The following is a 15,244-nucleotide window of genomic DNA, read 5'->3' as shown; positions in this document are numbered from 1 at the left end:
AACCTTGTTCTTAAAGTTTTACAGCTGGCTCAGTTTGAGCCGTTGCATTCCATAGACATTAAGTTGTTATCTTGGAAGGTTTTTTCTTGTTGCTATCTCTTCTGCTTGAAGAGTCTCGGAACTCTCAGCTCTTCAGTGTGATTCCCCTTATCTTATTTTTCATACTGATAAGGCGGTTCTTCGTACTAAGTTAGGTTTCCTTCCTAAGGTTGTTTCTAATTGAAATATCAATCAGGAAATTGTTGTTCCCTCTCTGTGTCATAATCCTTCTTCCAAACAAAGTTTGTTACACAATTTGGATGTTGTACGTGCTCTTAAAGACCACTTACAGGCGACTAAGGATTTTCACCAGTCCTCTGCCCTCTTTGTCTGTTTCTCTGGGAAACGTAAAGGTCAGAAAGCTACTACTACTACTACTCTTTCTTTTTGGTTACGAAGTATAATAAGTTTGGAACAAATTTTGCACGGCTGCAACTTGGTCTTCTCTACATAAATTTTCCAAATTTGATATTTTTGCCTCGGCTGAGGCTTCTTTTGGGAGAAAGGTTCTTCCAGCTGTGGTGCCTTCTGTTTAGGACTGCCTGTCTTGTCCCTCCCTATTGATCCATGTCCTCTAGCTTGGGTATTGGTTCCCAACAGTAATTACTCAAGCCGTGTACTCACCATATCATAGAAAAGAAAAACAAAATTCATGCTTACCTGATGAAATTCTTTCTTTCCGGATATGGTGAGTTTACGGCCCCACCCTTTATTTTAAGACAGTTGTTCTTTTTACTATAATCTCAGGCACCTCTACATCTTGTGTTACTCCTTTTTCTCCATTTCCCCTCGGTCGAATTACTGGGTTTTGTGGGTAAGGGAGTGATACTTAGCAGTTTAACTGTGGTGCTCTTTGCCTTCTCCTGCTCACAAGGAATGATATTCCCAACAGAAATTACTCAAGCCGTGGACTCACCATATCCGGAAAGAAATACATTTATCAGGTAAGCATACATTTTGTTTTTAATGGTCACTGGTAAAAGTTATGTTTTATATTCCTTGGTAACTTGTCCACTGTGTTTAGGCTTAATAATTTTGAGAATTTTTTTTTTCTTGACTTACATGATGCACTTTTAAAGGGATATGAAACCCCAAAAATATATTTTGTGATTCAGTGCGATCACACAATTTTTTTTTATTCCCCCCCCCCCCCATTTACTTTTATCAAATTTGCTTTGTTCCCATAATATTCTGTGTTGAAGAGATAGCTAGGAAGGCATCTGGGGCACTACCTTGACAGTAGATAGTGCTGCCATCAAGTGCTCTTGCAAATGGATAACATTCATGCAAAACTGCTGCCACATAAATCCGTGCTTTTCAACAAAGGATAACAAGAGACCGAAGTAAAATTGATAATAGAAAGACAATAGAAAGTTATTTAAAATCACATACTCTATCTGTATCCTGAAAGAAAAATGTTGGGTTTCATATCCTTTTTTTTATGTGTGTGCCATGAGTACTCTAATTTTCTTCTTTTTCTTCTTTTTTTTTTTTTTTTTTTCTTCTTCTAAGTATAATCTTGTTTGTTCTGGAAAATATTCTGAGCAAATGTCCTGTTGGTAAATAGGATGCAAGTGCTCCACGTAACCAAGTTAAATGATCTCCTTGAGTTTATATTGATTGCATTGTTTTTCCAGGATCTGCAAGCCCAGTAAACAAACTCACAGATTTTCTATTGTGCTTTTAATATAACCGGTTTAAAAAGTGTGTGAAATGAGGTTTAAAGTTTGGAAATAACAATTTTATTTTGCAGCACAACCCACAGTTCTAACTATTGTAAGCTAAAAAGGGTAAAGTGGCATTTTTTATTTTTAACAAATATATTCAACATGCATGATTTTTTTTTGTTTGTTTTTCAGAATTTCTCCTTTTAAGGTTCACTTGCCAGCGATGGGTCATTTGTTATAGACTGCTTCAGCCAGATGGCAAGTATGATGCATACAATGGCTGGTGTAAAAAGACTTATTTTAGGGAGACGATCTATGCACTGGAAACTTGGTGCAGTCACACTCATATTTATGGGATTTTTGTTTTTAATACAAAGAGAAGTAGTTGATCAAGAGAAGGAAGGAACTAGTGATCACAAGGGGTCATATAGGAAGAACAAAATGTTGAACATTATGATGGAAGCAGTGAACAATATTAAAGATGTAATGCCAAAAATGCAAATAATTGCACCTGTAAGACAGACTGACAGTGAAAATAAGCGGCAATGTTTGCCAGGATATTACACTGCAGCAGAACTAAGGCCTTACCGCGAAAGACCTCCCCAAGACCCTAATGCCCCTGGAGCTTCTGGGAGACCATTCAAAATGGACAAATTAACCCCAGATGAGGAAGAAGAAAAAGAGCGTGGAGAAAAGAAGCATTGTTTTAATCTTTTTGCTAGCGACAGAATTTCATTTCACCGCGATTTAGGACCAGACACAAGACCTCCAGAGTATGTATATATTTTATTTTTGCTTGACATTTTTAGGCAAACCTAGCAAAATAATAAAATATATTTGTTTGTTTTAATGAAGGAAAGCTTATATTGACTATTAATACAATTTTAACAATGTTCTGTTAATATGCACGGTAAAAGCTAGACCATGTTGTGAGCCATGTTGGTTTCCCACAAGTCTTCTGTTGAGCCAAGAACATGGTCTAGACTCCAAGAATACCTTGATATCAAATTTGCAACATGGCTGTATTTGTTTAAGCTTTCCTTTCTAAGGTATATTGACATTCTTGCAACTGCATTGCATTTATGTGTGTTTGAGTGGAAGTCAGTTAATTTTTTGTTTTTAGAAAACAAATAGGATTTTTACATTATTTAATTGCATGGGATACTGTAGGAGGGCTATCCTGTGTTTAGTAGAAAAACATAATTATGCTTAGAATATAATGCCACATCTGACAACACTGACCATGACTGTATGGGATACTGTAGGAGGACTATCCTGTGCGAAGTGGAAAAGCTTTACTATGTTTAGACTTTAAAGCCACAGCTGATGTAACACTGACCAAGAAAGTATTTATTACTGAGCAGCTTTATTAACATATTTGAAACAAGAGAGCAATTTTTGTGAGTAACACAAAAGGTATGACACTTACTATTTTTAAAAAACCCTTCTAGGTTTCTGCTTAATTCCTGTTTTCATCTATTAGGGGATTACAATTAAATTTGATGTCTTTAAGGTACATTGTCTTTAGAAAAGCACTTCCCCTAACAGTAGTTTAATTGTATATGTTTTTTGTTCTTTTGTTTAATTCTTACCAGGTGCATTGAACAAAAATTTAAGCGTTGTCCATCATTACCAACGACTAGCATTATAATAGTGTTTCACAATGAAGCATGGTCCACACTTATTCGAACTGTGTACAGTGTGATGTACACTTCCCCAGCGATACTCCTCAAAGAAATCATTATGGTGGATGATGCGAGTGTAGATGGTAAGTCAATTGATTATAAAAATATTATGGAATAAGCAAAGCACTGTGTATATATTCTGTGTAGAACATATTCTTATAGTTAGCATTCTTACTGATAATATTGTTATTTTTAGATATAGATTTATTTCATGTAATTGGCAAGAGTCCATAAGCTAGTGACGTATGGGATATACAATCCTACCAGGAGGGGCAAAGTTTCCCAAACCTCAAAATGCCTATAAATACACCCCTCACCACACCCACAATTCAGTTTTACAAACTTTGCCTCCTATGGAGGTGGTGAAGTAAGTTTGTGCTAAGATTTCTACGTTGATGTCAGGTTAGGAAATGTCCAGAAGAAGACCCAAATGCTAGGGCGAACAACACCCTTGCACTCTGAGTTTAATCCAGGACGTGACCCCACGACAACCTCCAAGAAACAAAGTACTCACAATATGGAGCAGGGTTAGCCTGGGCCAAAGTAATTCATGATATCAGCCAGATAGACTTCTGAATAAGGAACTGGTTTCAGGAAATGTCTTCCACAGTATCAGGAGAGCAGGGATAGTCCACTTATACTCAGACAGAAGAAGGGTAAAACAGGAAACCGTTAATAATGCAGGAGTAGGTCATTTGTTATCAGGCAGTCTGAAGGTTAACACTGTGTAGACAGTCTTTGCAGAGTATGCAACAGGTAATCAGGCAGTTTGAGGGTAAACACTGTGTAGTCAGAACTTGCAGAATTAACAACATGTAATCTGTACTTGTTGAGATTGGCAACAGGATATCAAGCAGTTTGAAGGTTTACACTGATTAATTGTATTTGCAGAGTTTGGAAACAAGTAAACATGCAGATTGAAGGTTTCACAGAAATAACAGTATTTGAATAGTTTGGCAGTACACAGAGTAGTCTGAATATGCAGGGTTTGCAGCAGGTAAACAGGAAGTTTGAAAGTTTCACAAAACAAACAGTACTTGCATTGTTTGTTTGAAGACAGGTAATCAGGAGGTTGAAGGTTAATCCAGCATAGTAAATCCTTGAAGAGATTGGCAACAGAAAAGCAGCAGTTAGAGAGATTCCTCAGCGAAATCCTATCAGAAGCCAAAAAGTTAACAAACAAACTGGCACTGGAGAAACAGGAAGCTAAGAATAAAAAGCCTGGTTGTGACATCATCAGGAAGGGGTGGCTCAGACACCTGTCAATCAAGCACACAGAGAGGACTGCAGAGCTTCCCAGCAGCTGAGCGTGACAGTTGATATGCGCTTCCCAGCATTTGAAGCCTGATTCCTCTCAGAGTACAGCGAATGTCAGAGGGACGTGTAGAGTATCACCTATTGAATGCAATGATTTTCCTAACGGGAGTCTTTTTCATAGGTTCTCTGTTATCGGTCATAGAGATTCATCTCCTACCTCCCTTTTCAGATCGACGATATACTCTCATATACCATTACCTCTACTGATAACTGTTTCAGTACTGGTTTGGCTATCTGCTATATGTGGATGGGTGTCTTTTGGTAAGTATGTTTTTATTTCTTAAGACACCTCAGCTATGGTCTGGCACTTTATGCATTTATATAAAGTTCTAAATATATGTATTGTACTTTTATTTACTATGAGTCAGGTTCATGTATTTCCTTTGGCAGATTGTCAGTTTCATATTAGGTAAAGTTAATATTAAGAAATATTTTTCTTACCTGTGGTTTAGTCTTTTTTTCAATTGACTACTTTGTTTCAAATTGCGGGCTGACTTAGGCTCGCGGGTGCGCCAAATGCTACACTTTATTGCGTCATTCTTGCCGCAATAATTTTTTTGGGGCGAAAGGCACGTCCGTTGACGCAAGTTCGTCATTTCCGGCGTCATAATTGACGCAGAGGTTTCACACAGGGTTGCGTTGTCAGTGACGCGAGTGTGTCATTTCCGGACATGGTTGGCGCCAAAAATATTTTCAGTTACGTTGTGCGTCATACTTGTCGCCAAACTTTTTTCATTATTTATTGCCCCATTGCTTTTGCCTCTTGCCTTTTTCTATGTCAGAGGGCTATGCTATTTGCATTTTTTCCCATTCCTGAAACTGTCATATAAGGAAATTGATAATTTTGCTTTATATGTTGTTTTTTCTTTTACATTTTGCAAGATGTCTCAATCTGATCCTGCCTCAGAAGTATCTGTTGGAACTTTGCTGCCTGACATTGGTTCTACCAAAGCTAAGTGCATTTGTTGTAAAATTGTGGAAATTATATCTCCTAATGTCATTTGTATTAGTTGTCATGATAAACTTTTACATGCAGATAGTGTGTCAATCAGTAATAATACATTGCCGGTTGCAATTCCTTCAACTTCTAATGTACATGATATACCTATGAATTTGAAAGAATTTGTTACTGATTCTATTCAGAAGGCTTTGTCTGAATTTCCACCTTCTAATAAGCGTAAGAGGTCTTTTAAAACTTCTCATAAAAGTTGATGAAATTTCAAATGACCACCAACATAATGAATTATCCACCTCTGATGAGGATCTATCTTATTCAGAAGATCCTTCCTCAGAGATTGACACTGACAAATCTACTTATTTATTTTAAATGGAGCATATGCGTTCTTTGTTAAAAGAAGGGTTAATTACTTTGGATATTGAGGAAGCTAGTCCTCTTGATATTAAAACCAGTAAACGTTTAAATTCTGTTTTTAAACCTCCTGTGGTTACTCCAGAGGTTTTTCCTATTCCTGATGCTATTTCTGATATGATTTCTAAGGAATGGAATAAACCGGGTACTCCTTTTAATCCTTCTGCAAGGTTTAAAAAATTGTATCCTTTACCAGCAATTTCAATAGAGTTTTGGGAGAAGATCCCCAAAGTTGATGGGGCTATTTCTACTCTTGCTAAACGAACCACTATTCCTATGGAAGATAGTACTTCCTTTAAAGATCCTTTAGATAGGAAGCTTGAATCTTATCTAAGGAAAGCCTATTTATATTCAGGTCATCTTCTTAGGCCTGCAATTTCTTTGGCTGATGTTGCAGCTGCTTCAACTTTTTGGTTGGAGAATTTAGCGCAACAAGAATTAGATTCTGACTTATATAGCATTGTTCATTTACTGCAACATCATTTTATTTGTGATGCTATTTTTGATATTATCAAAATTGATGTTAGATCCATGGCTTTAGCTATTTTTGCTAGAAGAGCTTTGTGGCTTAAATCTTGGAATGCTGATATAACATCAAAATCTAGATTACTATCTCTTTCTTTCCAAGGTAATAATTTATTTGGTTCTCAGTTGGATTCTATTATTTCAACTGTTACTGGGGGGAAGGGAGTTTTTTTGCCTCAGGATAAAAAACCTAAGGGTAAATCTAAGGCTTCTAATCGTTTTCGTTCCTTTCGTCAAAATAAGGAACAAAAACCTAATCCTTCCCCCAAGGAATCTGTTTCCAATTGGAAGCCTTCCTCAAATTGGAATAAATCCAAGCCTTTTAAAAAAAACAAAGTCAGCCCCTAAGTCTGCGTGAAGGTGTGGTCCTCATTCCAGCTCAGCTGGTAGGGGGCAGATTAAGGTTTTTCAAGGATGTTTGGGCAAATTCTGTCCAAAATCAATTGATTTAGAGCATTGTCTCTCATGGGTACCGAATAGGATTCAGAGTAAGACCTCCTGTGAGAAGATTTTTTCTCTAACGCATCCCAGTAAATCCAGTAAAAGCCCAGGCTTTCCTGAAGTGTGTTTCAGACCTGGAGGTTTCAGGGGTAATCATGCCGTTTCCTTTTCAGGAACAAGGTCTGGGGTTTTATTCAAATCTATTCATTGTCCCAAAGAAAGAAAATTCATTCAGACCAGCTTTTAAAATGGTGACTATAAATACTATTCTGCCTTTTGTTCAGCATGGACATTATATGTCTACAATAGACTTGCAGGATGCTTATCTTCATATTCCGATTCATCCAGAACATTATCAGTTCCTGAGATTCTCTTTTCTAGACAAGCATTACCAATTTGTTGCTCTTCCATTTGGCCTAGCAACAACTCCAAGAATCTTTTCAAAAGTTCTTGGTGCCCTACTCTCTGTAATCAGAGAGCAGGGTATTGCGGTGTTTCCTTATTTGGATGATATCTTGGTACTAGCTCAGTCTTTACGTTCTGCAGAATCTCACACAAATCAACTAGTGTTGTTTCTTCGAAAACATGGTTGGAGGATCAATTTACCAAAAAGTTTTTGGATTCCTCAGACAAGGGTCACCTTTTTAGGTTTCCAGATAGATTCAGTGTCCATAACTAACAGACAAGAGACATTTGAAATTGGTTGCAGCATGTCGGCACCTTCAGTCTCAGTTATTACCTTCAGTGGCTATGTGAATGGAAGTTTTGGGCCTCATGACTGCAGCATCAGACGCGATTTCTTTTGCTCGTTTTCACGAGACCTCTCCAGCTTTGCATGCTGAATCAATGATGCCGGGATTATACAAAGATATCACAATTAATATCCTTAAATCCCAATGTTCGACACTCTCTGACGTGGTGGTTAAATCACCAGCGTTTAGTTCAAGGGGCCTCTTTTGTTCGGCCAACCTGGACTGTGATCACAACAGATGCAAGTCTTTCAGGTTGGGGAGCTGTCTAGGGATCTCTAACAGCACAAGGGGTTTGGAAATCTCAAGAGGCGAGATTACCAATCAATATTTTAGAACTCTGTGCAATTCTCAGAGCTCTTCAGTTTTGGCCTGTTGAAGAGAGAACCGTTCATTTGGTTTCAGACAGACAATATCACAGTGGTGGCATATGTCAATCATCAGGGTGGAACTCACAGTCCCCAAGCTATGAAAGAAGTATCTTGGATACTTGTTTGGGCGGAATCCAGCTCCTGTCTAATTTCTGCAGTTCATAACCCAGGTGTAGACAATTGGGAGGCGGATTATCTCAGCCGTCAGACTTTACATCCAGGTGAGTGGTCTCTCCATCCGGATGTGTTTTCTCAGATTGTTCAGATGTGGGGTCTTCCAGAAATAGATCTGATGGCTTCTCATCTAAACAAGAAACTTCCCAGATACCTGTCCAGGTCCAGGGATTATCAGGTGGAAGCAGTAGATGCACTGACACTTCCTTGGTGTTATCAACCTGCTTGTATCTTCCTGCCTCTAGTTCTTCTTACAAGAGTGATCTCCAAATCATCATGGAACAATCATTTGTGTTGCTGGTGGCTCCAGCATGACCCCACAGGTTTTGGTATGCGGATCTTGTTCGGATGTCCAGTTGCCAACCTTGGCCACTTCCGTTAAGGCCGGACCTATTGTCTCAAGGTCCGTTTTTCCATCAGGGTCTCACATCATTAAATTTGAAGGTATGGAAATTGAACGCTTATTACTAAGTCATAGAGGTTTCTCTGACTCGGTAATTAATACTATGTTACAAGCTCGTAAATCTGTCTCTAGAAAGATTTATTATCGAGTTTGGAAGACTTACATTTCATGGTGTTCTTCTCATAAATTCTCTTGGCATTCTTTTAGAATTCCTAGAATTTTACAGTTTCTCCAGGATGGTTTGGATAGGGGTTTGTCTGCAAGTTCCTTGAAGGGACAAATCTCTGCTCTTTCTGTTTTATTTCACAGAAAGATTGCTAATCTTCCTGATATTCACTCATTTGTACAGGCTTTAGTTCGTATTAAGCCTGTCATTAAATCAATTTCTCCTCCTTGGAGTCTTAATTTGGTTTTGAAGGCATTACAAGCTCCTCCTTTTGAGCCTATGCATTCTTTGGATATTAAACTACTTTCTTGGAAAGTGTTGTTCCTTTTGGCTATCTCTTCTGCTAGAAGAGTTTCTGAGCTATCTGCTCTTTCTTGTGAATATCCTTTTTTTGATTTTTCATCAGGATAAGGCGGTTTTGCGGACTTCATTTGAATTTTTACCTAAGGTTGTGAATTCTAACAACATTAGTAGAGAAATTGTTGTCCCTTCCTTGTGTCCTAATCCTAAGAATCCTTTGGAAAGATCCTTACATTCTTTGGATGTGGTGAGAGCTTTGAAATATTATGTTGAAGCTACTAAAGATTTCAGGAAGACTTCTAGTCTATTTGTTATATTTTCTTGTCCTAGGAAAGGTCAGAAGGCCTCTGCTATTTCCTTGGCCTCTTGGTTAAAGCTTTTGATTCATCAAGCTTATTTGGAGTCGGGTCAAGCCCCGCCTCAGAGAATAACAGCTCATTCTACTAGATCAGTCTCTACTTCGCGGGCTTTTAAGAATAAAGCTTCAGTTGATCAGATTTGCAAAGCAGCGACTTGGTCCTCTTTGCATACATTTACTAAATTATACCGTTTTGATGTATTTGCTTCTTCTGAAGCAGTTTTTGGTAGAAAAGCTGTTTCAGTTTGATTCTTCTGCTGATGTTTTAAGTTTTTCTTTTCTTTATGAGAATAACTTATATTTTGGGTTGTGGATTATTTTTTCAGCATTTGGCTGTTTATTTTTATCCCTCCCTCTCTAGTGACTCTTGCGTGGAGTTCCACATCTTGGGTGTTGATATCCCATACGTCACTAGCTCATGGACTCTTGCCAATTACATGGAAGAAAACCTAATTTATGTAAGAACTTACCGGATAAATTAATTTCTTTCATATTGGCAAGAGTCCATGAGGCCCACCCTTTTATGGTAGTTATGATTTTTTTTTGTATAAAGCACAATTATTTCCAAATTCCTTTGTTGATGCTTTTTATTCCTTTCTTTATCACCCCACTACTTGGCTATTCGTTAAACTGAATTGTGGGTGTGGTGAGGGGTGTATTTTTAGGCATTTTGAAGTTTGGGAATCTTTGCCCCTCCTGGTAGGATTGCATATCCCATACGTCACTTGCTCATGGACTCTTGCAAATATGAAAGAAATGAATTTATCTGGTAAGTTCTTACATAAATTGTTATCCTCAAATTTTCTCTTCCATTTTTAGTGGTCATATCTAAAGGGATGTATGATAATGCAAGTATAAGGCTTTGCCGTTGTTTTTTTAATAATAAATACATGTATCTCTTATATTCAGTTAGGACTGTTGCAGGGAGTATGAGATGTAATTATGGTTGGGCCCCCTAGAGGCTTATTCTGACTTTTTTTTTTTTTTTTTCCAAGTAGAAATTTGAAACTAATTTGATGTAATATTTTTTTTTGAGAATGTAAAACTTTTTAATTTGTTTTTAAGGAATTTAGGTATTTAAAATAAATAACTGCTAATTTGACCATACGTCAAAATATTTTTACAGACTATTTAAAAGATGAACTGGATAAATATGTAGAACAATTTCAAATTGTAAAAGTGGTCCGTCAAAAGGAAAGAAAAGGTCTCATTACAGCTCGATTACTAGGAGCTTCGGTAGCTACAGGAGACACTCTTACATTTTTAGATGCACACTGTAAGTACTTAAAATGAATTTCTTAATGTCTTTGTAAACTGAATAAGACCGTTAAAGGGGCAGTAAACCTACAAAATAATGTAATATAATTTTGCACATAGTGCAGAATTATATTACATTATCTTAGCGCTAACTTTATACTTTAAAGTATTGCAGGCATATTTTATGAAAAAAAAAGTTTTTTTCATAAAAAAAAAATCTTTTTTTTCATAAAATATGCCTGCAATACTTTAAAGTATAAAGTTAGCGCTAAGATAATGTAATATAATTCTGCACTATGTGCAGAATTATATTACATTATTTTGTAGGTTTACTGCTCCTTTAAGTCAAAATTAACATTTCATGATTCAGAAAGAGCACATAAGTTTAATCAATTTTATCATTCAATTCCATTATCTAAATGTGCACAATCCTTTTTATATGCACGTTTTATGAGGCACAAGCCTAATGTGCAAGATTCAAAGGATATACGTATATGCATTTTGCGATTGGCTGATGGCTGTCACATGATGCATTAGGAAGGAAAATGTATTTGAAAGTAAAACAAAGTGCTTTTGCATTGTCTCTTTATTATGTATTTATTGATTATGCTGCTTTCTTTTTTTTTTTTTTTTTTAATTTTTCTTTATTGAGGAAGATAAAATGAAGACATTACATAATTGCTGCATATGCTGCCAGTTTAAAACAAATGGTAACAATACAAAAGATCATTGTAATATATAACATTGTAAGATATTCACATTGTAATAGAGCACATATAGCAGGGTAATGTGAAATCAACCTCAGGTTTTCATAACTCTAGGAAACAAATTTAAACATCCATAGATTTAAAAAGAAATATAAAATATAATATAAAGTGTAGGATGCAATGTATTCTATGTAATATAATATAAACTCCCCTAGTAATAGATAGAATCCGCAGTAAAGCCTTCAAACTGATATATCAGGCCGCTTATGGCCTTAGGTCTGGTCTCAGTGGTCTTAAAAAAACAAGGGCCGCTGATAAATGCTGAGAAAAAAAAAAACTTAGTATGTACTATTGATCAGACCCGCTGATCTGGGTAAAGTAGATGGATTCCATGTTATGGTATTATGTGGTATAGAAAAAGGAATACTAAGAGAGTAATGGAAAGTGCGGTATAGGCAAGAGAAACCGCATATTTAGTTCTCCTAAATCTAAGAGACTTATTACTGGGGGGAGGCGGAGGTTTTATATTAGTTGTGGTGAGTTGTAGGAATAAAAAGAATGGACTATTATACATCTAGAGCGAGGGGAGAGTCATTAGAAGTCCAACTTGTCAATGTGTCATGCGCACGAAGAGGGAGAGATATGAGGTCAGTGTTACAGCACCTAAGAATGGCTCCCATAGGTCCCACTAATACAAAGGATACTAGATGGCTTGTTGTATTATGTCTGTTTACTTATTAATGGTCAAGGGGTGGAAATCACGATGTATATAATTTTGAGATGCAATGGAGGGCTGGAGACCCCTCCAGACAAGTTAGTGTCACCTCATTATGAAAAAGCTATTGTAGTCAACCCCACAACAGCAAATTATTATTCTCTATTGTAAGAAAAAACTACATTGGACCTGATGCCCGGGTACGGGCCCTATACCCAACAACAGGTACCTGTTTTAAACAATACAAAAGTATTATTACGAAAGTCAACACATGTAATACTTAGCCGAATAACAATCATCTAGTCCAGCCATAACATCCAGCGCTACATTTATAACATAAGGTCAATATCTGAGAGAACTGTGGATACAGAAATGAATAAATTACCAGAGACCATAAGTATGAAGGGGCTATACACGGCCAGGGAACCGCTAAATCTCCTCTCAGTTAGTACATTATTAAACAACCTGCTCAGTATTACCTATTAGGGTAGTAGGAAAAAGCGGAAAGAACAAAACAGAGGGGGGGGGGTAATATATAGATAAGTCAGGGATGGGGATTTGTAAGAGCTCACACATAACTTGTAAATACAGTCAGCAATATTATAAGATGAGAAGCACGCCTTAAACACATTGAGCTATAGCGCCATAAAATTGTAAAGAACTTTTAACCCTCCTATGATTATGGGGAAATATAACCCCATTGTGTTGAATCAGAGAGAAGAGACATACAAATCAACAGCACACTGCTTTCAACTGTTATGCAAAGATACCCCACAGTAATGGTAAAGTACACGCTGAGGCAGGGGGTACCACCACTGTAGGAACTCATTTAGAAGGACATACTCAGCAATGTGGTTATAAAACAGAATTGAATAAACATACAAGCTAGAGTCACAAGGGTTTAAGACTGCAAGAAGTTACAAGGGGCATTTGATCAACACAAGGGACACAATAGGTTTTTATCACTTGATTTCAAAGGTGAGCTTGCTTAGACCTAGAAGTTAATTATGTAAGCGATAATGTTCCATATATGAGCAGTTACTAGAGGCAAATGGCAAATAAACTGCATCTCTATAGTACTTTAAACATCACAAATGCAAGGCAGTCTGCCTACATCAGTCCATAAACATATAATTATTTAGTGCAACACTGAAGAACATAACTATAATAGAAACCCATAGATGGGATTACAAATAAGCCCAGTTCCTTTTGTGACTAACTCATCTCATAGTAGTTTGTGTTTAATAAAAGGCTCGCTGTCCATCTTTCATGCTGGCTACTTTGCTGTAGAGGCCGACCAACATTTGCCACTATGTCCAGCCTAAGGCGCCATGAGATAAAGACCAGTGTCATTTTGCATAAACTTAACTTTGCAAAGACTTCTCCCTCGCCCAACAGCTCCCTCTGTGTAGCCTCAGGCAGGGCAGACCTAATTTGGAGATCCGCAGGACTATCTACACAGGCCACAGGATGTGCCCCTGCATAAAAGGACTTGGGAGCAGTAGAGATGTCGCACTCGCAATCGGCGTATGTTGAGGCAGCAACCGGGATGTTCTACTCAGTCCAGACATCAGCAGACGAACCCCAGATCCCGGACTGACATCTGGTAAGCGATTAGACACGTTTCCTCCCGCAGTGCGGTTAGACCATGGCCATGCTTGCTGGGTTCCCCCCCTGCACCGCCGTGCCGCGGGCCAAAACAATATGCGAGGGTTTGAGATCACTCGCAAAGCTGCATGCATCTGTGTTGGGCCAGCCAAAAACTCTAGGTACCTGTGTCGGGTGTAGCGGTCGTTTTGTGGTAGTCCGAGGCTCTGTAAATTCAGTCTGCGAGGGCTGGTGTGTTGGTAAGTGGTGCTGAATTTTTTTTGGGAGACAGATCACCACATAGAGATGAAAATGCCAAGGTTAACTCACGCTCCAATCTCTGAAAGTGGGCACATAGCAAGTGTTTCACGCTTATTTTCCAATCAAGAGCCATGTTCCTTAACTTCCACGTGGGAAAAGAAAAAAAAAAAGACAGCGGCTTCTTTGTAGTCAAGTCGTTAGGCAGGCCGATATCCAGCTGTTTTCTTCACTGTACAACTATTATTAGACTTCCCAAGGACTCTCTACCTCTTCTTGAGAACTAGTGGTGTCCATAAAGCATATTTGTAATGGGCTAACGGTCAATTCGAAAAAAAAATGAACAATTTCAGCAGAGCTGAAGTGAAGTGTGACCGTTCATAGCCCAAGCTTGCTCCGCCCCCCGATTATGCTGTTCTTTTTGTATTTAGTGGTCTTATAAATGTTTTTATTTTGAGAGTTTCCAACATCAGAATTCTTAATCTCCTGTCTTGAGTACTTGGAGCGTTCTCTAACAAGATACTTTTAAATGTATTTCTTATTGCAGCCTTATAGGACATTTAATTACATCCATTTTAATAGGTACATTTATATTAAATATAAATGAATAATAATTTTTTCTTGAATTCAAAAATGATACTAGGCCAGGGGTGCACAGCTTTCTTTCCTAGGATATGGAGAGTCCACAACGTCATTCAATTACTAGTGGGAATATCACTCCTGGCCAGCAGGAAGAGGCAAAGAGCATCACAGCAAAGCTGTTAAGTGTCACTCCACTACCCATAATCCCCAGTCATTCTCTTTCCCTCTGTCAATTGAGGAGGTGAAGTTTGGTGTCTGAAGAAATGAATTCCTTTTTCGGGTACTTTTCCCTGCAAGAAAGGATTTGGGTTTTGCTGAGTCCACGTCAATCTCTTCAGTAGAGTATATGGGGTGCACATATTTAAAGAGTCATAAAACCTAAATTCTTTTTCTTTCGTGAGTTAGGTCAGGGTTCTTCAAACTTTTTTCTCCAAAACCCAGTACCATGATACCCTATTTTTTTATTCCCTTTAAGACCCTATTTTTATGCTTGGTCTGAAAATTTCTGAAGTAATATAACTGCATTTTTTTGTCAGTCACTAAAATGTGTGGGTACTTTATTCCTGATTGTAGT

The 15,244-nt window shown here is 37.7% G+C and overlaps 1 protein-coding gene across 1 annotated transcript in view; it reads left to right on the top strand.

Moving 5' to 3' along the window:
* The window catches only part of GALNT3 (polypeptide N-acetylgalactosaminyltransferase 3), a 145,721-nt gene that overhangs the window by 52,639 nt on the left and 77,838 nt on the right, over positions 1-15,244 (top strand). The window contains exons 2-4 of the mRNA XM_053698391.1: positions 1,899-2,479; positions 3,302-3,474; positions 10,691-10,840. Coding sequence (XP_053554366.1) covers positions 1,962-2,479; positions 3,302-3,474; positions 10,691-10,840 — 841 coding nt within the window. The 5' untranslated portion in view covers positions 1,899-1,961. The remainder of the gene's footprint in view (positions 1-1,898; positions 2,480-3,301; positions 3,475-10,690; positions 10,841-15,244) is intronic.

The sequence above is a fragment of the Bombina bombina genome, chromosome 1 (genome assembly GCF_027579735.1).
Source record: "Bombina bombina isolate aBomBom1 chromosome 1, aBomBom1.pri, whole genome shotgun sequence".
Classification (NCBI taxonomy): Eukaryota; Metazoa; Chordata; class Amphibia; order Anura; family Bombinatoridae; genus Bombina; species Bombina bombina.
The sequence above is the reverse complement of the archived record's forward strand: the minus strand, read 5'-3'. Positions and strand labels throughout refer to the sequence as shown.